We start from the raw sequence: 24713 nt of genomic DNA on the forward strand, positions 1-24713 counted from the left end.
CCAAGTTTCACGTTTAGGAGCAGGGAGGTGACTTCTTACTAACCTGTCCTTAAGTGTGGGGGCCCTCCTAAAACTGATTCCAGGGGGTTCCGTGAATATTTCCCGTAAAGTCGGGTCACATTCAATAATGTTCCAGTTTTTCTTTATAATGTGTTTAATCTGGACAGCCTCCTTGCTGTAATGAGTGACAAAATAGGGTTTCTGTGTTGATACTCTATTGGGTCTAGACTGAAACAAGCTCTTCCTTTCAAGTGATTGGGCTCGATTATGAGCTTGAACAAGAGTTTTTGTTTGGTAACCTCTTTGTTGAAAACGCCGCTGCATATCCAAAGACTGATACTGGAAATCCTGATCTGAATCACATATACGCCTTAGTCTCTGGATCTGTCCAAAGGGTATGTTATCAATAAGCCATGGGGGATGAAAACTATTAGCATGCAGCAAGGTATTACGATCTGTTGACTTTCTGAAGATAGATGTATGTAGGAATCCCTCATTATCTTTTGAGATCCGTAGATCAAGAAAGTTGATAGTGTGTAAATCATAATCCAAACTAAATTTAAGGTTCTCATTTAAGCTATTAACATATACATGGAAGTCTACAAGTTCTTTTTCTGAACCTGAGAACATCAAAATCACATCGTCAATATATCTACCCCACCACAAGATTTTATCTTTAAAAGGGTTGACGTGGGAAAATATATAGCGCTCCTCCCATAAGCCTAGAAACAGATTGGCATAGTTGGGAGCAAAACAAGCACCCATTGCAGTCCCCTTTTCTTGTCTATACAATAGTGATTTTTGTTTATTTAATACTTGTTTATTTTAAATATGTATACAGGTTCACATGACTTTGGTCTAAATACGTAGAACTAAATAAGAACTAGTTATATTTTTGATTTTGTAACCTGATAGGTTTATGGTTTTGTGTGTCAAATCCTTTGTGCACAAGCCCTGTGGAGAAATGATGGAGAATGAAAAACGCTTAAACTGTCATTATTGGCTAGGTAGGTGATAAAACAATAATTATTAAAAATAAATCACAATACATGTTTACCTCAATAGAATGATGAAATGTTTATGCACCAAAGCGAAATGAAACCGTGTTAATGTGCGTGGGATATTCATATTGTATATAATTTTATTATATTATTAATGCATAGATTTATTAAATGTATTACAGGATAATGGTTGTCATTGAGCTATATTGTGCATTTTTATTTATACTACTGAAAATGGATTTCAAAAATGGACAATAAACTGTCTGTCTAGTTCAGGGTTCCTCAATAAGTTTTCGCCAAGGGCCGAATTCTGCAAACAATACCAAGCCAAGGGCCACTAACCTATATATACACATATATTAGGGCTGGGTATCGATTCAAATGTCCCGAATGTCGATTCGATTTCGATTCGCAAGCTCTCGATTTGATTCTCAATGTTTTTATTACATTCAGTGAATATAGTTTTAATACAAATGCTACTGATATTTCAAAAAATGAACCGTAAACTTCAGTGTGATAAGAGGGGCGGGGCAGAGAGCTGTGGGAACGGAGTGAGGCCGGTGGAGTTAATGAGAATGAGCGAACAAAAATACATTTTTACAAACATTTTTACAAAATAAAATCCAGGCCTGGTCCTCCTTCACTGTTGTTCCTCCTCTTTTTATCCTTCCGGAGCTCCTCCACGGGACTCGTGACTCGTGAGTGGCGCAGGTGTCGCTCATTCTCATTAACTCCACTGGCCTCAAATGTGATTATTCCTTTAAAAATAAAGATTTATTTATGTGTATTAGCAGTAGTAGCACCGAGTAAAACGACTGCTAAATAATAATATATTCTGACATTACTTAATGTTAAACTAAACTTTTATTTTGACAGGTTGCCGTGAGGCTGCCGTGTATGTGATATGATGTAGTTTTCTCAAATTAAACAGTAAAATGCTCATGAAGTGACTCTCAGAGCAGTTGGAGATGATATTTGTGTATTCATATCATCATAGTGAGATGGCAGAAGCTGAAAACACAGCGAGTGTCATCCACGCTCTAGTATGTGTGTACGTTAGTTAACAAAACAGTGTGCCACACCATCATTCATTCATTGACTGAGGAAATCATGGCGTCTTATACGTGATCTCAACTGCTTCCGCAGATTTATAGTATTCCTATAGCATTTCACCGGAGCATTTCAAATCAAGCATGTGGCTTTGTACTTGGTTCTCATGAACAGTATCTCCACCATGATAAGCGCTGAATGAATAACAGGCTTACAGTTGTAACATTGCGCAAGGTAAATAAGGGTGACATCTAGTGGAGAAGAGTAATGATAAGATTCACGTAAATCAGATCTGGTTTTAAACGTGAGCTGAAATAAATACTGGAAAAGATCGATTTGATATCGATTCTCAAAAGCCGCAAATCAACGTCATTTAAAAAACGGTTAATCTGAAAAAATCTATATAGTTAAAAGATGTATCTTTTCCATGCAGTTTTTGTCCTTTCCATCTGCGCCACGTGACAATAAGCAACACAGAATTCTATTTTAGAAATGTTTTTTTATTTTCTGCGACCTCGCGGCAGGAACAACATACAAAATATGACAGTGATAATCTCAGGTAATGATTATGTGCTTTATTCAAGGTTAAAAGTGTCTAATATGTCTTCATATCTACACTGGACTGAACTTTGTGTCAGCACGTCATAAATAGAATGAGTCAGCAGTTTTCTTGCATTGCGTCATGGATTTGTCGCAATGCATCCACTTATTATAATCACTGATTATAAGTTCTATTGTATTTTGTTGCGCTGTGCTACTGTGCCTTGGGCTGAAGTATTCTTCTGAATCCTTGTCACTTTTATCCTACATTTTATCCTATTTGTCATCCTAACTATTGCATTGTGCTTATGTCAGACTGCTAAAGACATTCCAGTCGGAAACACTTATGAAATTTAATGAAAGGAAAGATCAATCTGAATGTTCCAGCACTTCAGGTTGCAGAAAAATTGAAAAAAGTCAGACATATTCATCTACACAAACCATACACAGATCTGGGTGGGTGCTCAGAGGCTGTGTTAGCACACATTCTCTAGGTGTAGCAGAAGACATTAATTACTTCACTAACACAGAAGACAGGGTCTAGAACTGGCAGATGGTGACCCAATACAAGAGGATGGTCCTGAAGGAAAGTGCCATTGATTTTCTTTTTCCTTTCTAAACAGGGGCCAGATGGGAACAGTGCCTCTTATCGACGCAACACTTCCACTTTCAATGCCAATTCAACACACCGAGCTTCACCCATTGTAAGGAGGCAACCCCAAGATGTAAGGACAGAGGCTCAGCTAATCCGTTTCGGTTTCCTTTACAGGGTGGGGGGTTGGGCAGTTGCAGATGGCCTGATTCTGAATACAAATGTTTAATTTCAAGAGACCTGGTACCATTGTGCTTAGACTGTTCTGCTGAAATTAGAGCAGACATAGCAAGTGTACAACTAGAGTGTTTCCTACTCTGAGTGAGGCTTCCCCACAAATGATGTTCAACAACACTGATAGTCAGATAAATCTTATACTGTTATGATGAATGAATAACAAAAGAATTTGGTTTTAATATTGTATCAGTGAATATGGGACACACAAAAAAAACGACTATCCCTATTATGGGAATTCCTAACGAAAAAAAAAAAAGCATCAATTTTCTACATTGTCTTTGAGCCAGAATGTTATTTTTAAATGCAGAACAGATGCAGAAGCATGATTATTTTAAGGCCAAGTGACATAAAAAAAAGACTAAAGGGGAATTCCAGTGGAAAAAAAAAAAAACACTGAAAAAAAAAAAGATTAAAACAAATTTCCCAGTTTACCATAGGTGGGGTTTATGCTTTTAGAACACAGCAGGCTGTGGAAAATATCAATATTTAAAAACATTCAAAAATGAAGATCTATCAGTGCAGTGCAAAGTTTTACTTCATTTTTTAAGGTATGACATGACACTCAATTTAAAAACAATAAAAAATTTAATTAAAAGCACGGTATGATTCAAATGTATGCATACCATGATGCACTTCTATAATAATAATTCATACAAAAGGCTACAAATAACACTTTCTACAATATTGTATAACTAAACCAATCGCAGGTTGTTAAAAACACTCAATGGTGGTTTAAAGTGAGTTTTGGGTAAAACCATTTGTCTTATATAGCATGATGCTATAGTATGAATGAATGCTCAGGTAACATGCATGTCCCTTGATGCTTCAGAAGAGCCAGTTACTGATTTAGGCACATAAAGCATGTTGCATGTTTATTGGTTCACTGACTTTAATTAGATTAACCCCTTAGATGTCGAAATTTGGTACCGAAACGACAAGACAGTTTTCGATACTCGATGGTATCAAGGCATTTCGGTCAGTGCTTAAAAAGTATCGAGCTCGATACCAAACCCTATTTAATTTGAACTCTTCTTGAACATGATATAGCTAAAAGAAAGACGTTAATTTAGACGTATTATTGTAATGTGACTTTAGACAAAGTGACTGACAGCAAAGCCACCGGGACAGGTTGCAGCTGGAGGACATTCACTCGACCCACAACAGAGCGATCAATGCTGGGGAAGTGACATCACACCCCTCAAGACATTAATGGGGGGAAGCGGCTCTGTGAGCAGCAGGAAGGCCACAGCTCAGGAGGCTATTTTTGCCTCCCTGAGATCTGAATCATATCCGCTGTTGTTTTGCTGGGTGTCTGTCCCCTGATCAGTAAGATGAGCAATATCAGGAGAATGAGAATGTTACTTCTGCAGTGCTCAAGCTCTGACTGGATCTTTAAATACAGAAACACAGAGTCCTGCCTCCAGTCATACAAACAAGCTTTTTCAACCTTTGTGCTGAGGGGAAGTGACCCTATTAAACCAAACCAGATAAATGTAATCTAAAATCTCAAATACGTATGATATATGTTTAGTTATAAAATTACATGAGAGCTCCAGAGTTGGCTACTTCTGTGCCATTTAAACCCACCTGTGTTCCAAATTTGTAAATATTTAATATTTGATTAAATAAACACATCAATTTTGATTAATATTTAATATAAATCACTCTAAATAATTAAATAACTGCTGACCAGACTGGACAAACATGGAGAACAGTGTTCGTATTTGACTTCTATTCTAGATGTTGTTGTTTTTTTAATTTTCTATATTTTACCTGTGGAAAGTGGCTTACTTTCTTTTCCCTGGCTGGGTACAGTCCACGAATAAAAAGGATCTGTTCTGAGCACAGAAAATTAAGTTAATGCTTTTTATAGTAAGTTCAGTGTGTTTCTAGTGTTTCTACTTTAAAAAAATAAAATAAATACACAAACACATATACATACATACATATACATATACATATATATATATATATGAATTATAATTACAGGTATGATAAAACTTCTTGGTGTTAAGCACATCATCTTTATTGATACTGTCGCTGTGGTGACCTGAATGCAGTTGTTCATACATGCATACAACTTAAGTCTGTTGAATGAAGAAAACATTTCTAGACTCTCATCTGTAAGAAAACCATTTTTATTTTATTTCATGATCTTTTTTTTTAATTAAACAGTAAAAGATTTATGGCAGAAGTTATGGTACTAACCAAAATAGATTGTTGCAGCCCTAAGTGATTCCAAACATATGAACAGTAGTAAGTATATAATGTACATGGCCTTAATAGGGTCACGTCCCCTACAGTCACGGGGGATCCTGGCTGTCTGTTTGGAGCCGTTCCAACATCTCTGATGGCATACTCGCCCAAAAAACACTGCACCACACTGACACCGCAAGATCTAAATCACTGACTTTCAAATGAGGTCATGACCAAACAACATGCGAATGACATCTGGGAAAGATACAGACATTTACAACCATTTAAGTCCAGTAAAAAAGGAAGAGGACAAGGGAACTAAGCAATTGCATCAGCACATGAGGTCATTAAACAGGTAAATCACATGGTGTGGTATTACAAAGAGAAAACAGCTTTAGCTCTCTGGGTAAGCTGCTCCTCTGTCAAAAGATACAAACCCAACCCAGTGCGTAAGCATGCAGAGGACAAAATGACAACAAAGCCCTGTGTCTCTAGAGGCATTACATCACCAGCGTCCCCATATTAGATTCATTGCGACGGTCTGGTGTTTCCTCTAGGATGATCTTCAGAGACTGTAGTAACACAAGGTTTCTCAGAACCTCCACTTCTTTAAATAGTTTCAAATGCAACCTGTTTCCAACATCAATTCTGCAAACATTCATTTCATTTCTACAACACTGGTCCAAATTAGTGATCAAACACTGCTTATTGGTCCTGCTAGTATCTTTGTAATGTCTAAGAACGTCTTTAAATTAGGTTTAATCTTCATTAAAAACAAAGTTTAAATTTTTTTTTTATATAATGTTAGATATTGTTGGAGTTTGTAATATGGCATTGCCTTATTATTATTATTATTATTATTATTATTATTATTATTTAAAAAAATAAAAAAATGTATTGTGTGTGTTATTTTTGGGGAGCTGCATCTCAAAACATTTTAACTAACCTTGTCATAAGTCAAATTAGCCTATCTGATATTTTCAAAAGAATTACACAGTCTGGAGGGTCTGCAGGGGTCATATCTATCACATCATTTCCTGTTTTATATCTTTTCTGCATGTCGGTTGCTCCACATTATGTTGCTATGGCACAGAACATTTCTTCAAATATTAATAGTGAAGTGATTTTGTTAAAATAATAGTAAGATATAATAATGGAAGATCACACTAAACTACTATTTTCCTTTAAAGAATGTAATGTAACAAGGCTTTGCAACATTTGCATCACATCTTATGATGTAAGTGTTTTTTAATTACAAGTCACTGGGTGTATTGTAAGAATTGCATTTTTATGTATTTCTGAGCAAACTTATAGTGCTTTACACATATAAGAAAAGAAAAAAAAGAGTTACATGTCACTGACCCAATTTTGATTATAAGGTGCATGAAGTAGTGCAATCCATAGTAGACATACAATTAACATACTTTTTCCTTTGTCTGCAGCAAGGTGGAACCAAAATATGGTGATCAGCATAATCACATTATATGTTAAAAACAAGAGGAACCAAGTGACTTCCATCTAGATGGCCTGCTGATGGAATTCCCCACCAAACTGGACAAACAGGTGGATCTTCCCCCAGCTCATAAGAATACATTGGTTTTAAACAATCCAACACAACTCTTTTAATCAGCAACGCTGTAACACCTGACACTTCCTCAAGTGTCATATGTCCTCTGAGAACTAGTTTAGTCTATATGAGGAGGATAGGCTAAAAGAGTTTCCCATTACCGCTCAAAATGCCACATAGTTAGAGGCGAATATTTTCCACTTCCAGTTTCACAAAGATACACACAGAATAACTTTGAACAACACAATTGTCTGCCTTTCCTGAGTAATGCATTTCTGGATAATCAAGCAAATGACAGTGGAGTTACTCATTACATGTAAAAACACCTGAAGCATGTCTTTTAAGTTCCTGCATTTTGATCTTTCGGATTATCTGGCATCTGGTCTATTATCTGAGAAGAATGCAGTAACAAATGCAAGGCTCAAACAGGAATGAGACAACCATTCTGAATCACCCAACACATTTGTCATAGGGCACGGGTGCACAGGTCTGCTGAAAGGATGACAATGTGAAGAGATAAAAGCAGCAAGAGAGAGATGAGGGTGTTGTTTTCGCTTTAGACTGGAAAGAACAAAATGGCTATTCAGCAGAGAACTTCTGTTCGCTCACCACCCACACCGAGAAAGAGAATGATAAAACGAGGGAGTGTGAGGGAAAGGGATGGGGAGAGAGAGCCGATCTCGACTGGAGACTCTTTACAGCTTTGCCTGTGGCACTGTTTCATCTTTTTCCTTTGAAAGTGACTTAGTAGAGCCTTAGAACTTCCTCTATTGCCTTCTACCACCGCCAAAGAAAAAAAAAGGCCCTTGGGACTGACCTATCGTGCTACTGATTTTTTTGTCCCGCTCACGGTTGAAGAATCAGAACCCCAGAAGATCATGGTTTTGAAAGCAGTATAAAAAATGAATGCCTTCAAACAGCAGGCCTTAGATAAAATGATGTGGGAACCACTGAAGATAAAGCAATCTACTAAGCCCCCAACACACACAGTGAAACTGAAGAACTGGTGAGACTGTGAACAAAATAAGACCAAAAATGAATTTCGTTTGGCGTTCTCCAAACTGCACTGCGGCTCCACTTTCTTTGACATGGTCATTTTTTTGGTTCATTTCTTCTGTTCAGTCTGTTAAGGTCAGACCCCAAAAAAAAAAAAACATGAACACATTGGAAAGCTCATTAGTAGAAACAAAAGTTAAGTCTAAGTCTAATTGAAAGTGACACTGGCACTGTTTTTTAATGGTAAATACTGTAAAGCTGGATGTTCAGAAAGTCCATTAACATCATATCGCTGCTCGGGTATTTCAAACTTCTTTTTATCCCTAAGCGAATAACAAAAAAAAACTTTGCTATGGATAAATAGGGCCTTTAGAATAGCTACTACTGCCTTCTTTCAATGCCAAAGGGAAAAAAAAAACTCCTTTGGGAATGACGTATCATGCTATTGATGTTTTGTCGTCTCAGCCACTGTTAGAGAATCAAAACCCCAAAAGTTGTAATGGTTTTGGGAACAGCAAATAAAGGCCTCGAAAAAACTGTGTGGGAACCAATGAATCTCAAGCAATCTGCAATCTCCTTACTCTCACAACTAGAAGAGACAGTTACTGCCCCTAATATGCCACTTTATTGTTTGTGTTCAGAACCCCACTGAGCCATTTAATTCAACTGTACTGGCAGCTTGTTAATCCCTGAACCCAGTCTAGACTTCGCAGGCTCTTCAGCATATGGCACCCGCATATGCTGCCCTGGTTCCTCTCTCCTGGCCTCAGGCTCCACGGCCGTGCTTCAGGGCCTCCTAATTAAATATAAACAGATATATGGTCTCCTTGCAGCCATTCCTCTGGTTAGCATTCTACTACACCAAATGCTCAGTGCAATTTAAGCAAAATGCCGACCACAGAGGCTGACAGCTTTGAGAAACGCCGAAGAGATGGCCAAAATGTTTAATGCATCAGGCAGACTGGCCATAAAAGCGGATTATGACGCAGCAATAGGACGTGAGATGGAATTTTAAAAGACTGATGCGTCTGACATCCGTTACAGCTCTGTTGCGGTCATACCATGGGGTTACACATGCTCCTCAGTAGGCATTTAACAAACTATATGGGCTACTGCGACTGCATCTCCCTAATGGTGCCCTGCAGACATCAGATGGGAGGGCTGTTTTCCCGACATCTGCGTGATGTTGTGACCTCTCATTTGGAAGGGGTGCGTTGCATAGCCCCATTCCCTTGGCACAATGATCCCGTCCAACAGAGCTGCCAGACATTTCAGGGCTAACAGTCCCATGAAGCAACCCGTCCTACCTTTCAAAAATGGACACTTTTAGTGAGAGGGCAGAAATACAATAAGCTTAAAGCAACAGAACTATGTCATCAAACGAAACTCAATTCTTATTATGCTATTTTTGGGCTTTTCCAGTTACATTTATTGTCAAAATGGTGGGGCGGGGGGTATATGAAAACAGCAATTACAGGACCAAGCACACCAGTGGCCAAAATATTAAATTTATCTAGACATAGACTAGAAATCCAGCATTCGGCAAAAGAGGTGCCAAGACTCCTTTTTGAAGTTGACATCAATTTATCAATTTATTATAAGAAATTATTTGTGTAACAACTAGGGCTGTCACTTGTGCGAAAAAATCATTTTCGATTTTTAAGACATAAGTGTTCATTGAATAGATTGTAAAATCGATTTTCCATGTCTAAAAAAAAAGACGTTTCCTTTTTCAACGTCAAATAACGGACGAACTTAAAGAGAGCGCTGGAAAAGCTCAAGTCAGCAATATTTCTTATTTATTGGCATGATGTTTCGTACAGAATAACAAACAGCAACAGGAGTGCAACATTCTCGAAAAAAGAAAAACATCACTGCAGGCTTCATCCTGGCTGCATTTATGATTTAGGCAATTCAAAAATCTCCAAGATTATTTTAAATAATGATTCAATCCATTTCAAACAACTGATGTCCCAGGGACACTCAGGTACAGCTGCACAAGGTGGGGGTATTACTGGCAATTTTCCATCACAAAAGCCGGTCGCTGTCAGCTTGCAATGGTCCTTTTCATAACTCAGAATTCGCGTCTACCGCGCCGCGAGACCTCCAGACGCGCGTAAACGCATCTTTACATTGACTTAACATTGAAATCATTTGCGCCAGACGCTCTATTCGCGTTTGGTGTGAACACAGCATAAGACTTCCCTTTCGACGTCACTGGGTCTTATAGGCGCGAAAAATCGCTGGTATTTTCTGTCTAGCTTTCGCAAGGCATACTGCACTTTCGGAATTCTTTATTTTCTTTTTCTGCTTGTTTGTGAGTTTTGTTACATCTACATTTTTAATTGTTTAATTATTTTAAAATTAATAGTGTACATATTTGGTTAAAATCGATTCCCTATTTTAATTTTCGAAACTTTTTTTGGTTGGTCCGATCGATTGTGCAATTGATTTTCGAACTAAAAGTGACCGCCCTAGTAACAACTGAACCGCTACAGAAGTGAAATAAATAAGAAATCTGAACATGTTTTTTTGTTTGCCAAGCAAGGAAAAGCAAAGGAGAAAAAATTTTTTTTTGAACAATTTAATGATAGAGAGAATTCATTGCTGAAATCAATATGAAATCAAACCAACCTTGTGTCAAATATCCCTGTAAATGACTGTGCATAGGTTTTCGGAATTTTACATTCTCAGAAGGTCAGTTTTATCGAGCAGACACTTACATTCACAAGAACCTTCTTTTCCATGCACAAGCTACAGCATTCATTCTTATAAATATCATGCCCTTTATGCACGAAACAGAGAGGTTAGAGGACGTGTCGCCCAGATGCGTGTCTCTGAGATCACAAACATGCTCTGCACAGACAGTGATCTCAGGCTCAAAGCAACCCACCCCTGACGTGTCAGCGGTCATCTGGTGTAAAATTAAGTAAAGTGACTACTGTGGACACCAGTGTAAATGCTACACCAGAACTATAATATCTGAAGACCGACTTGCTTCTGATCACAGGGTGTGTTAAGTATTGGTTTTCAGCTCCGATTTGCCGTCTGTTAAACTGGGAGGTCAGCGAGAAGTTAATGAAAGTGGCATTAAAACGTCAACAATTAATTCACAATTAAATACCAACATCCTAAATGCTGAATTTTCTCAAAATTATTTTTGGGATATTGTGAAATTAAATTCACCACATAGCTAATGAAAGCACTTTGCAAGTTATCACTTAGCTGACATGAATAGTAAAACACTGCAGTGCAGAAGTCAATCATTACGTTTTGGCAAAAAAAAAAAAAAAAAAAAAAAAAACACTTAACTACTACCAAGTTCTGCTTTTAGAATGCCAACTTTGACTCATGACCACATACTTTAACATAAATTTAAAGGATTTTAAGTAACTATACAAAAGATTTTAAAAGATTCAACATTAATTGATTCCACTAAGCAAGTAAACTGTTCCAATTCTACTTTTAAAGAAACAGTTCACTTCCAGAATTCACTCAAATCCATGATATTTCGAGACAAATATTGGCCATGGGTTGAAGGTCCAAACTGCAGTTTCAATGCAGCTTCAAAGGGTTTAACACAATCCCAGCAGATAAATAAGGCTCTTCTCTAGTGAAACGATTAGTCATCTTCTAAAAAATAAAAATGTATATACTTCGTTACCACAAACGCACATCTTACACTAGCTTCGCTATGCACGTCTGCAAATTCCCGCATGACGTAATCCCGTTGGAAATGTCATATGAAGTTAGCTCTTCATTTGTGTACTCCGGTTCAAAAAGGTGGGGTAAGGTAAAAAAGTTTCTCCTACAACTTAAAAATCATCCGACATTGTTGTTTTACCTTTTTTTTGTAAAGGGCATTTGACTTTCTATGCACATTTCCTTCTGACCTTTCAAAAGTGACTGTGTAATGCATGAGGTCGAGCTTGTGCAAGACAAACATTTGTGGTTAAAAAGTATATACTTAAAAAAAAAAAAAAAATGAAAATTACTAATTGTTCCATTAGATAAGACCGGTATTCATTAGCTATGATTGTGTAGAGCCCTTTGAAGTAATGAAACTGCAATTTGGACCTTCAGTCCGTTCATTATATGTAGAAAAATCCTGGAATGTTTTCCTCAAAAACATTACTTTCATCGCAACTGAAGAAAGACATAAACATCTTCTTGGATGACATGGGGGTGAGTAAATGATCAGGAAATTCTCATTCTGAAAGCTTCCCTCTTTTAAGTACTCTGTCTTGGTTTTCAGGAATTAGACAGGCCGGGGTCTGTAAAGGGGGTGTGTTGGTGGTAGTGACAGGTTTGTCTATGTCATGTGCATGTCTCAGCAAGTCAAGAACCATTTCAAGCACAGCCTGCATTTTACTCTCATTGCAAGGGGTCTAAGATTCATATATCAACTCGGCTCTGACACAGACCTGTCACTGACCACACACAGAGCCGAGCAGAGCACACACTCATTAGGAAAACATTCACTGCAATCTAGTGGAGAACAGTTTCGTTTCAAACACACAATACAGCTTCTCGTTTTGATATTATTTAACCTGCTGCTAAAACTGACGGCAGTTATTGTAAATAGCATTTTGCTACCTCACAGACTGTGAGAACGACCCTCTCAACACACTGCCAAAACTCCCTTCAGGCAACCCATACATCAAAACTTATATCACATTCAGTCCTCCACAAAACAGAACGAAAGCCATACCTGACACAAACACAACCATCAACAATTTCATATTACAGTATAGACCTTATTCAGATTAGATGACATTTAATTTTCATGAATGACAATGAGGCTGAGATTAGCAGTCGCAACTGACTGTAAATTGATACCTAACAGTTTCCTATAGTTAAAAATCAAATATGGCCTCTACCTGGCAAAGATATGGATGACTAAAACCAAGTGAGCTTTTTAAAAACATCTGTTTAAAGTTTGACTCAAGCCTCTCACAATACACTATGACTAAATCTGAAACCTTGTCAAGGACAAGGAAATGGTTTAAAGAACCTATATAACCAGAAGTGAACTATAACAACCATTAAAACAATTGGGGGATAAAAGATACTACTTTTCAACTTTAGAAGCAAAATGTAAGATTTTTTTCTGAGATTCAAAAGAGCCATACTCATGACAAGAAAGAGAACTATCATCTTTTGGAGCGGCTTGATTTGTACTGCCATTATTTATTAGTTAACATACACCTAATTATGTATTTTTGTAGTGACACTGGGGGTGAGCATGCACTTATTGAAGTGTCATGCTATAATGTTAGGTTTGACGTCCCATTCCATTTTTATTATGGCAACCAGAGCTTCCGCCAAACCTGGCATTACTCACCAACTAAACGAAAAGCTAAATAAATAAAATGACAATAATATTTTAAGAAATCTGAAACCTGTCTGAAAGAGATTTTAAACACCCTTACCTTCAATGGCAATGACGTGCTCTCGGATCTGATTCTGCAGCAGCGGATCCTCCACGCGCTCCAGCAGCTCGTAGATCGAGTAGATGTTCGGATGGACGGACTCGAATCTCTGAATCTCAGCTCTGATCGCGGCTGAGTTTGCCAGGTGTTGCTGATAATTCATGTTTGCAGTAGGATCTCTTCCAATAGAGCCCGATATGCAATTATCTAAATAGTGTTTGCTGGTGATGCAGGGATATACTGAAATGCTGCAAACACGTAAACACAGGAGGGAGGTCAGATGTCCACATGAGGTCTTTAGTCAGCTCCAACGATTTTGTTCAGAACAAAAAACTACAAATATTCCCAAAGTCAAACTGGTTATATAGGATGAAATCACAAAAACGTAAAAGATTGAGCATTAAACCACTTAACGCGAGACGAACTGACATGTAGCAGCGGCTTTGATATCAGTGCATTTGATATTTTAGTATGTGTATTACAATAGAAGTCCAGACGCTGGAGGGAGGTCTGCAGCTGTCCGAATCTGAAATGAAAGGATACAGTCATATGCCCCATATCCTCATAAATACAGCATAAAAACACAGGAGCTTCCCTAAATCAAGCATCGTCATTACGGCTATAACAGGCGAGAGAAGGCCACCTCAGGTCAGTCCGAGACGAGAAGGATCCACATGGTCGCCTCCGGCTGTGGGCTTCATACACACTGCCCAGTTTCAGCGCCAAAAGTGAGAAGTAAATAAATAATTCAATTTCAAACTCGGCGAGAAACTACACTTCGCGCAAACGAGCTGGACGCGGTGTGTCTGCTGTGTTCCAAGCACAGTCAACTCACTCCCTGCTGTTGTTCACTTCGGCTCATGCTGACATTTCAACCACTGAACTACTTTCTGCGGTCTCGATGCAAAACCTCAAAACTATTCATATATGTCAACTTCACCGAGATGCTATCGCAGGGAAGCTTTTCGGATATCTCTCTTGTTTTATCCGCAAAGATGGGTGCATTCCCTTTCCTCCCGCACTGAGGTCCGTCCCGTCTGTATCCTCTCAAACATCATTGCGCCTGCTCCTTCCTTTGGACGCTTCCTACTGGAAAAACGTCGGAGCTTGGGAGCCGTCGTAGCTGCGTTTGTTCTGCGCAGTCTGTTGTTATTAAAACGCATACAGGTCGCCACACACTGGATGGGGGCGCTAAAAGGTAGGATCTTACTTTGAGTACAAGGAGTCTGATTAGTGGGTCCTATAAACGATTTTAATTAATTGCTGGCACAAGTCTTTGACACACTCTCAGATATGACATCAGAGTCTTATGATAAACAATAAAATGTAAACATATGAATGTTTTACTGGTGAACTGATAAGGTAAGACAAAGGAAAGAGGAACCACGTGCAATGTGCATTTTATTGTAACACATTTAGAATATACATATTTGCATATTCACACCAGCCAATGTGATATTAAAAGAAATGAATGTGTGTGTCTTTGTGTTTAGTATTTTAGACTATATTAATCACACTTCATATATATAACTATTCTAATTAAATGTGTATTTTGAAAATTTAGTTCATAATTATTTCATATCCGATGGTAGACAAAGCAGAATCCCATTAAACAAGATTCATCTGAAAGGTACATTTATTCTATGACTTATATACAGACATATGAACATATAGACCTACATTGGCAATATTTCAATTTAGGATACATTATAGCAGCAACACTATGAATTCTAATTTGAAATGATTTCAGTCAATTTATAGTATAGGTTTTAATGACTATTGAAGATGCCTAAAAGGTACATCTAACTGATGGATTTATTGAATATTAACCCCATTATTTATTGCAATTGTTTAATTAAAAAATAACAAATGTAAGTAAACTCGAAGCCTTTTGTCTCCATTCTAGGGCATTTAGCTCAAGGGCCTAATTTTATCCTTTCAGTATAAAGACTATGTCTTTTACTCCACAAATCTGACACATTTATGTGTCCACAAATCTCTTATTAACAAATAGACACAAACACTTTTGATATTCAGCATAATACAATATCCTAGATTACTGTGACACAAAATAAGATCAGTTTACCTCAGTATTGTTTTGACTGACTAAATCTTACAAATGTTGATATTCAGATTATGAACATCCAAGTCATTCAATAAATGTGCTGGTCAGGGGTCATCTTCTGGGGGACATTTTACCCCATTTTACCCTGGTAAAAAACGTCTGTATCTAATTCTGATAATTCTGTTACTAAATGTCTTGCACAGCTGAATTCTGTAAGCATCTATTTTGCTCAATGGCCTCTTCTATCCTGATTCCATCCACCAGCAGGGAATGAACTATTCCATTTCGTTTCCTTCCACTACTTGTTGCTTTAATGCAGCATTCCTTCTTTTCCACTGTAAAGTGTGTCTCGCTTCCATCTTCTGTAAACTCCCCCTGCATAAAAAAATCAGTATAAACATAGGCCTATTACTAAACAAGCACCAGTCGTGAGAACGATGTGATATGAACAAAATGGTGTTATGTTTTTAAACAGTGGCCACACAACTACACCATTAACCGACTTGACTCAGACTTAAATAAACAATGGACCAAAGTGGATCTTTCATACACCTTAATGCCTGTGTTAGTATGAACTACAGTATTAAAAGTACTCACCATAGTCTCCATTTTTCGTCCATTGCACCACACATCCATAGTGTCTTTCTCTAGCGGAACAGAAAAAATAACCTAGTTTGCTAATAGCTCGTTTTAATTATCTTAACTTTTTGAATTTTTCTGCTGACCCCGGATTCGAATTTGAAATCTAGATCTAGACCCTAGACTAGTCATTCTCTCCTTACAGTATTGTTAGAAATGAACGCAAGAAGAGTAAAGCCTTTCAGAAAAACTGAAATAACTTTATAAATCAAGAGGGGTGTCACTTACCTAGAACTATCCTGTAATCAGCACCACCCAGTTTCAGCACCCATGTTCTTGACATTTTTGATCGGTTGTCCAAAAATGTTTGGAGACTTTTTCCGTTGATTTCCAGTGTGTACTCATAGGAAAACCCAGTGATTGCCTCAATACTTATGGTAGCTTTTGTATCTGTGCTCCCAACAGCGAACGTTTCTTTGCCCACCAGTTTGAACATCCAATCCCTCCTCAACACCTCCTTAAAAGGTTGATGAAACTTAACATTATCATTTCATATTATCTTATTCATCTCTCTCTCTCTCTCTCTCTCTCTCTCTCTCTCTCTCTCTCTCTCTATATATATATATATATATATATATATATATATATATATATCAAAAACTATTTGTCTTTATTTCAGGCTGTAAAGCAACAAAATGTGATTATTTTGAAGGAGGGGGATTCTACCCACTGTTCACCCACACACAAACATATTATATAACGATTATATTATATACATTATCACTATAAAATAATATAATACAATATCTAATATAACATAATGATAAATAAAACAAATCGGTTTATAACCTCTCACCTTCCCATTAATATAAATGACCCGTTTCCCTGTTGTTGATCCATGTTCAAACTCAATTCGGTAAACCCCATCGCTAAGCGACACGTCCCACGTTCCCACAATGTCTCTGGACATACTGTGTATGATCCACACTACCCAACCGCTCTATACTATTTTAAATTCATTGTTAATTTTTGTAACATCCGCTTGATCACAATAGCAGTCCTCATCATGTGCAACTGCCGATTAAATCTCTGTATATTATTGAGGAGGCCATCCAATGCTCACTCAGCAACGAGTGCATTAGTGTAAGAGGCTTAATTAATCAATCCAGAGACTGTTTGAGGAGGTTTATGTGCGAAGACAGTGATTTTCACTGCAATTTATTTTAAATAGACATCAGTTGTTGGAGTAAAAATCATTAAAACTGTTTTCAGTTGTTAAGCCTGGATGATTTGGATCCTCTGGTCACTAACAATAAATGGCACTCTCCCCCAAAATTAGCAAGGCACTATGAAGGTAATTTAATGCCAATCAGATTTGCAGGGTAAGAGTTGTGGAAGTGTACATATGTAAGTCTAAATTAAATTTGCATGCGCAAGATAAGCTTTGTGAAGGTGTAAATCGCTTTTCAAGCATAAGAAAAAATTCTTTGCAGCATTTAACAGTTACACATCAGTGTAATTCAAGTATTGTGAAACTGCAGCTTCATTGCTAAACAAAATAAATATTATCTGCATTTTTTCCGTCTTCAATTTTTCTGCACAGGTTGTTTTCGCTAAAATGCAAAAGTCTGTGAACAGTGATTTGCAAGCATGAAGATTGAAAAAACTAACTGTTGCAAATGTCTAAATAACAAAAAGGGGCAAAAAGTTCCCAAAATAAACCGATATGTACAGCTCCGTCTTTCTTTTCTCTGTGCTTACAATTTTGGCACGATTCTCTCACTAACTGAGTTTTGCAAGCGTGACGGAGAGGGCGGGTCAACCACCTTCTTGTAGCCAATCACATGATTCTCTTTTACTCCTGATTGGTTCAATAAACACATCATATGCCAAAACATTAATCTTCATTTAGTTCCGGATTGTTCTCACTACCAGAATGGTACTTTTAACGTACACATAGGCTACATTAAAAAATACATATATAACAAGTTAATTAAAACCTGACACTTTATAAGTTGTGTACCATTAGGCTAGACTCCCATGCGTGTTAACATTATTGGATTGGGTTAGCTTTACATTGAATTTCAATATAATCTGCATACACTATTGATGTTACAATCAAAATTATGTTATGTGACAATGCTCAGAACTAAAGTATCTGAGTGCTTTGTAAAACCTTTTTGCTAAACCAATAAAGCTATATAAATCTGAATTTGTCCGTTTTTCAGACCATCATTCAGACCGTCTCTGTTTACAGTATTTAACACTCAATTGTATAATTTTGATCATTGTAATTACTTTCATGTGACTGATCAAGCTATTATTCGAAGCAAGTAAGAGCAACACAATTATTTATTTATCTCCAGATTTGACTAACGCAAACACTTACAGTTGCTGGTCATACAATTAGAATATCATCAAAACGCTGATTTCACTAATTCCATTCAAAAAGTGAAACTTGCATATTATATTCATTCACAGACTGATATTTTTCAAATGTTTATTCCTTTTAATTTTGATGATTATGACTGACAACTAAGGAAAATCCCAAATTCAGTATCTCAGAAAATTTGAATATAACTTAAGACCAAAACAAAGAAATTTTCTGAAATATTGGCCAACTAAAAAGTATGAACATGAAAAGTATGAGCATGTACAGCACTCAATACTTAGTTGGGGCTCCTTTTGCCTGAATTACTGCAGCAATGCGGCGTGACATGGAGTTGATCAGTCTGTTGCACTGCTCAGGTGTTATGAGAGCCCAGGTTGCTCTGATAGTGGCCTTCAGCTCTTCTGCATTGTTGGGTCTGGCATATCGCATCTTCCTCTTCCCAATACCCCATAAAATTTCTATGGGGTTAAGGTCAGGCGAGTTTGCTGGCCGATTAAGAACAGGGATACCCTGGTCCTTAAACCAGGAACTGGAAGCTTTGGCACTGTGTGCAGGTGCCAAGTCCTGTTGGAAAATGAAATCTGCATCTCCATAAAGTTGGTCAGCAGCAGTAAGCATGAAGTGCTCTAAAACTTCCTGGTATACGGCTGCGTTGACCTTGGACCTCAGAAAAAACAGTGGACCAACACCAGCAGATAACATGGCACCACAAACCATCACTGACTGTAGAAACTTTACATTGGACCTCAATCAACTTGACTCCTCTCCTCTTTTCCTCCAAACTCTGCGACCCTGATATCCAAAGGAAATGCAAAATTAACATTCATCAGAGAACATAACTTTGAACCACTCAACAGCAGTCCAGTCCTTCTTGAAGCGAGATGCTTCTGATGCTGTTTGTTCAAGACAAGAGTGGCGTGACACATGTAATGCGACAGCTGAAACCCATGTCTTGCATACGTCTGTGCGTAGTGGTTCTTGAAGCACTGACTCCAGCTGCAGTCCACTCTTTGTGAATCTCCCCCACATTTTTGAATGGGTTTTGTTTCACAATCCTCTCCAGGTTGCGGTTATCCCTATTGCTTGTACACTTTTTTCTGCCACATCTTTTCCTTCCCTTCGCCTCTATATTAATGAGAGCTCTGTGAACAGGCAGTCTCTTTTGCAATGATCTTTTTTGTCTTGCCCTCCTTGTGCAAGGTGTCAATGGTCGTCTTTTGGACAACTGTCAAGTCAGCAGTCTTCCCCATGATTGTGCAGCCTACAGAACTAGACTGAGAGACCATTTAAAGGCTTTGCAGGTGTTTTGAGTTAATTAGCTGATTAGAGTGTGGCACCAGGTGTCTTAAATATTGAACCTTTTCACAACATTCTAATTTTCGATACTGAATTTGGGATTTTTCTTAGTTGTCAGTTATAAACATCAACATTAAAAGGAATAAACATTTGAAATATATCAGTCTGTGTGTAATGAATGAATATAATATACAAGTTTCACTTTTTGAATGTAATTGGTGAAATCAACTTTTTGATGATATTCTAATTATATGACCATCACCTGTACACTTCAAACAAATGAAAAAATAAAACAATACAACTTTGATAAAAATGTGTTTAATGATTTCTAAATCTATATTCAAATTAAAGTAACTAATTATGTTGGAATCCAATGTTCCCAGCCACTAGGGAACACACAGCCATGTTTATATGTTTATAGAGCTAAACAGCCATCTAGTGGTTACACAATGGTATTACATATGATAAATGGTGAATAAGTTCCCCAGTTAGAGATAAATATTTTAGTAATATTTAATTAAATCCCCTTAAATTGCAACGTTAAAGTAAAAAAAAAAAAAAAAAAAATTATATATATAGGCTATATATTATATTGCTGTCGGTTAAATTTTGTTTTTAAAAAATGTAATTGCCTCTGATCAGTACAGGTGCAATTATACATGTATTAAACTAGTGCAGATACTAAGTCATCTTTAAGTATCATCAAATTTACAATATTACAATAAATTAATATATAATACATAGCATGTTGAGGAAGAAAAGGATACTATACAGCTTGAAATTCAGTATGAACACATAATGGTACACAACTTATAAAGTTTAAACGCAGAAAAAGGGAGTCAAAAGAATACAGATCATATTTATTTTGCTTTAGCATGAAGCTGCAGTTTCACAATACTTGAATTACACTGATGAGTAACGGTAAAATGCTGCAAATCATTTTTTCTTATGCTTGAAAAGTCATTTACACCATACAAATCTTATCTTGCGCATGCAAATTTAATTTACGCTTACAGTTTTATGTACACTTCCACAACTCTTACCCTGCGTATGTAAATATATATGGCATTAAATTACCTTCATAAGGCACGCTATTAACATATCAAACGTGGGTGGCCGTGGCCAGTCTATCCGTGAGCCCCTTTTGTTCAGAACTTTCTTCCAGATTTCAGTGTGAGGTGCAGAGAGCTTTGAGAAGTGTTGATCGTGAGTGAGAGTTTTTTCCCACTGCTGTTTAAAGGATAGCCTACAACAAACTCACTAAGTGTCTTTCCTGGAAAGTATGTATTTCCCGGAAGCCATATCACCCTGGAGCCCAAGACCGGTTGCCCACTGAAGCTAAGCAGGGCTGAGCCTGGTCAGTACCTGGATGGGAGACCTCTGGGTGCTCACCCTGTGGTCTGTGTGGGTCCTAGCGCCCCAGTGTAGTGATGGGGTCACTATACTGTCAAGCACCGTCCTTCGGATGAGACGTTAAACCGAGGTCCTGACTCTCTGTGGTCATTAAAAATCCCAGGATGTCTTTCGAAAAGAGTAGAGGTGTGACCTCGTCATCCTGGCTGAATTCCCCCATTGGCCTCTGACCATCATTGGCCTCCTAACAATCCCCATATCCGCTGATTGGCTTCATCACTCTGTCTCCTCTCCATCAGTAAGCTGTCGTGTGGTGGGCGTTCTGGCACACTATGGCTGGCATCGCATCATCCAGGTGGATGCTGCACACTGGTGGTGGATGAGGAGATACCCCCTGACTATGTAAGCGCTTTGAGCGTCTAGAAAAGCGCTATATAAATGTAAGGAATTATTATGTAACTGAATATTATAATGAGGTCACATATTGTACTTTATTGTTTCTCCTCTCTGCCCCGCCTTCTGAAACTTGTTGATATTTACAAGGCTCATTGTTCTGAAAAGTGAGGTGTGCTCTGATTGGCCAGCTATCTAGTGCGTTCTGATTGGCCAAATGTTTCAAGCGTCTGACGGAAATCGTACACCCCTCAACATATACTGTTATGGCATGTACTGGACAGATCAACAGCATGACAAGAAAAAAGAAATACAAATAAAACCTATTAAAAACGAGGCAGTTGTTGCATCCAGTGGGGACATCATTACTGATTATAATGCCTTATTCTGTCTTTTTACACGTTGCATTGCATATCGCGCCGCATAAACAAAAAAAAACACCTCTGCATCTGTGATCAGAGAAATTATAAACAAGAAGTGCTACTCTGCACTGCTCAAAACTCGCTTTTGAATCATCAGTGGCAAATTCTTTACATATGTAAACCTATTTACATACCATGAGTAGTAAATGTTTTTTCCTCAGTGACCAGCACGGATCAGCTCTAGGCATGATGAAGTAGATATCGTGCTTTTTTGGAAGGCCAAACGAAATTGTTTCACTTTCACAATGAAACACACAGCTTCTCCACGAAATGGCGCTGGCGGCACCAGAGAGAATAAAAGTTGCACCTTTCTTTGCATGAAGATTTGGGCAGCGTTTTGCAAATCTTCGCACATAGTGACGTAGAGATGTGGGGCGGGGTTTTGAATGAGCCGTTTTAGGGGATGTGGCAGTGTTTAAACTTTATAAAGAATATTTCTTTGGATTTGACACTTTAGTCTTTGCACCTTTACAGATCTTCTTTATGCACCAAAAGCTTGTAACACTCCAAAGAGAATGGAAAATTTTAAAATATTATCATATGACCACCTTAAAACAATTTCCAAACCTTCTCGCCTATCCAATGTCATAATTCTGGAGTCTTCTTGATCCAATGTTTTAAACTTTAGTTACTGTGTAATGCTCTTGTTATAGAGTATAAATAATATCTGTAAAATGCTAAAGCTCAAAGTTCAATGCCAAGCGAGATATTTTATTTAACAGAATTCGCCTACAAAAAACGACCCGTTTGGACTACATCCCTACTTCCTGCAGTAATGACGTCACTAAAACAGTTTTTTTGACTATCCTCCGCCCACATGAATTCACAAAAAGGGGGCGTGGTCTTTTTGTGCTCCGAAGGAGAAGGAAGAAGAGCTGCGTTTGTGTTTACCATGTCATCGAAAGGCTGTTATTTTCATCTCGGAGTCCAATCATCTTTGTTTGGGCTTCCCAGGGACGCTGTACTTGGAGATTAATGGTTACAATTCATGCTTAACTCGGTTCCCGAAAATTATAATCCACATGTAAAACTATGTGCAGCACATTTTGCTGAAGACAACTTCCTCAATCTTAATCAGTTAATCAGATTATTCTTGAAAGATGGAGCAGTTCCCTCTTTGTCTGGAGAACGGGATGTTTATGGACCACAACCGGTAAGTGTATTTTATTATTTAAGTTGGTGCGTTTAACAGTTTCTGTAACTTGTTACACAAAGGGCAATGCTGTTTAGCTTTGTAGATGTTAGGGCTGTGCAAAAAAACGAATGCGATTTTCATGCACATCTCATCAGTAAAAACGCTCCTGTGATAATAAGTACATCTGCAGCACGTGCGTTCTAGCCCTATCATGTTAGCAGGAGGGCAGTGTGCGCTTGTGGTGGGTGATACTGCAAAATTTGGTATCGATCCAATACCAAATACATATAGGGTCAGTATCGCCGATACCGATACCAATACGATACTTTTTACTTAAAAAAAAAAAAAAAAAGCTTTTGTGTAGGGGAGTGCAGTAGGTCTATGTCATTAGCAATATTTTTTTATTAATGTATTGAAGTCCACAAAATTATTAGTTATTAGGCACTGTAGAATTAATTATTTCCAGCCTTAAAAAAAAAAATGAAGAATAAAAAAAAAAATCTCTCCTCTGGTTTTAAAAGCAAATGAAATAAAGTGCACACAATTATTACTGAATAACAAACAAAGAACAAAAATACCTATGCATTTACATTCCCTGAGCCCCCCTTCTGAATGTGCTATCAGCTTTACTCACTCTGTTCGCTGCTCCTCGGCGCGTTGTGTCAGTGAGTCACGTGACGACACAACAACGACTCACAGCAGAGCAGCAGGAGGGGGAGGAGTAGCAAAGTGGCCCAGGATGTGAAAGCAGCGTTTGCTCAGGATTGTAGAGGTAGAAGACACGAGCAAAGTATAATGAACGTAGATGAGAGATATTTAAATTAAAATATTGATTCAATTACAATTGTATCGATCCGATTCCAATACCAGTGTTGGTATCGCACTATGGATATTTAGATCGATCCGCCCACCCCTAGTGCGCGCTCAGCTGCTGTCTAATCACAACACAGGAACCGCTGGCACAATCAGAACTCGTTACGTATTTCTGAAGGAGGGACTTTATAGAACAAGGAAGTCATCAGCCCGTTTATATGATAGTGAAAACAGTGGTATACAGATAGGTGAATTGTGTGGAAAATACTGTGTTTTTTTACACGCGAAACATGAACATATGTTATATTGTACACTGTAAACACAATCAAAGCTTCAAAAAAAGCACGAAAAATGGGACCTTTAAAGTCTTCCATTGTCCTTTATTACACAGGAGCAGAAGAAGGAAATGCACAATTACAATGAAACACATTATATAGAAGATCTGCAATGTTATCCACCTCCTAGAACACACATATACACACCATGTGTACTGGTCATTTCTGCTGCCATCGACTCTGATGGCTATTACAGGTTAATGATGAACTTGCTCAAGCCTGACATGCACTGCAAGATAGCGGACAGAAACAAGCAGCAAATTATAATGTTCAATGAAAAGGGGAAGATGGGAGGCAATGTGAGATGAGTTAGCAAGCA

At 37.8% G+C, this 24713-nt stretch overlaps 2 protein-coding genes across 4 annotated transcripts in view; both read right to left on the reverse strand.

Annotated features, from left to right (window-relative positions):
• The window catches only part of LOC128015437 (arf-GAP with GTPase, ANK repeat and PH domain-containing protein 1), a 158132-nt gene extending 143446 nt beyond the window's left edge, over window positions 1–14686 (reverse strand). For 2 of the 3 annotated variants that reach the window (XM_052599264.1, XM_052599262.1), the window contains exon 1: window positions 13612–14686. In XM_052599264.1, coding sequence (XP_052455224.1) covers window positions 13612–13774 — 163 coding nt within the window. In that variant the 5' untranslated portion in view covers window positions 13775–14686. The remainder of the gene's footprint in view (window positions 1–13611) is intronic. The other variant, XM_052599263.1, reaches the window with a different exon arrangement.
• Window positions 14687–14995: 309 nt separating this feature from the next.
• On the reverse strand, window positions 14996–17379 carry LOC128015438 (fas apoptotic inhibitory molecule 1-like). Its single transcript, XM_052599265.1, has 4 exons — window positions 17112–17379; window positions 16544–16772; window positions 16274–16323; window positions 14996–16051 (listed from the first exon to the last, which is right to left on the reverse strand). Exons 1-4 carry the CDS (start codon window positions 17223–17225, stop codon window positions 15863–15865), a joined length of 582 nt encoding a protein of 193 aa, XP_052455225.1. The 5' UTR covers window positions 17226–17379; the 3' UTR covers window positions 14996–15862.
• Between the last annotated feature and the right edge of the window lie 7334 nt (window positions 17380–24713).

Source organism: Carassius gibelio, chromosome A6 (assembly GCF_023724105.1).
Source record: "Carassius gibelio isolate Cgi1373 ecotype wild population from Czech Republic chromosome A6, carGib1.2-hapl.c, whole genome shotgun sequence".
In the NCBI taxonomy this organism is placed as follows: domain Eukaryota; kingdom Metazoa; phylum Chordata; class Actinopteri; order Cypriniformes; family Cyprinidae; genus Carassius; species Carassius gibelio.

Bases quoted from the DNA above. Each gene is read 5' to 3' on its own strand.
- LOC128015438 (XM_052599265.1), bottom strand. From the start codon at position 17,225: ATGTCCAGAGACATTGTGGGAACGTGGGACGTGTCGCTTAGCGATGGG. The intron at 16,773-17,111 runs GTGAGAGGTTAT...CAACCTTTTAAG, and splicing joins TCATTTATATTAATGGGAAG to GAGGTGTTGAGGAGGGATTG. The intron at 16,324-16,543 runs GTAAGTGACACC...CTGTTCCGCTAG, and splicing joins TGATTACAGGATAGTTCTAG to AGAAAGACACTATGGATGTG.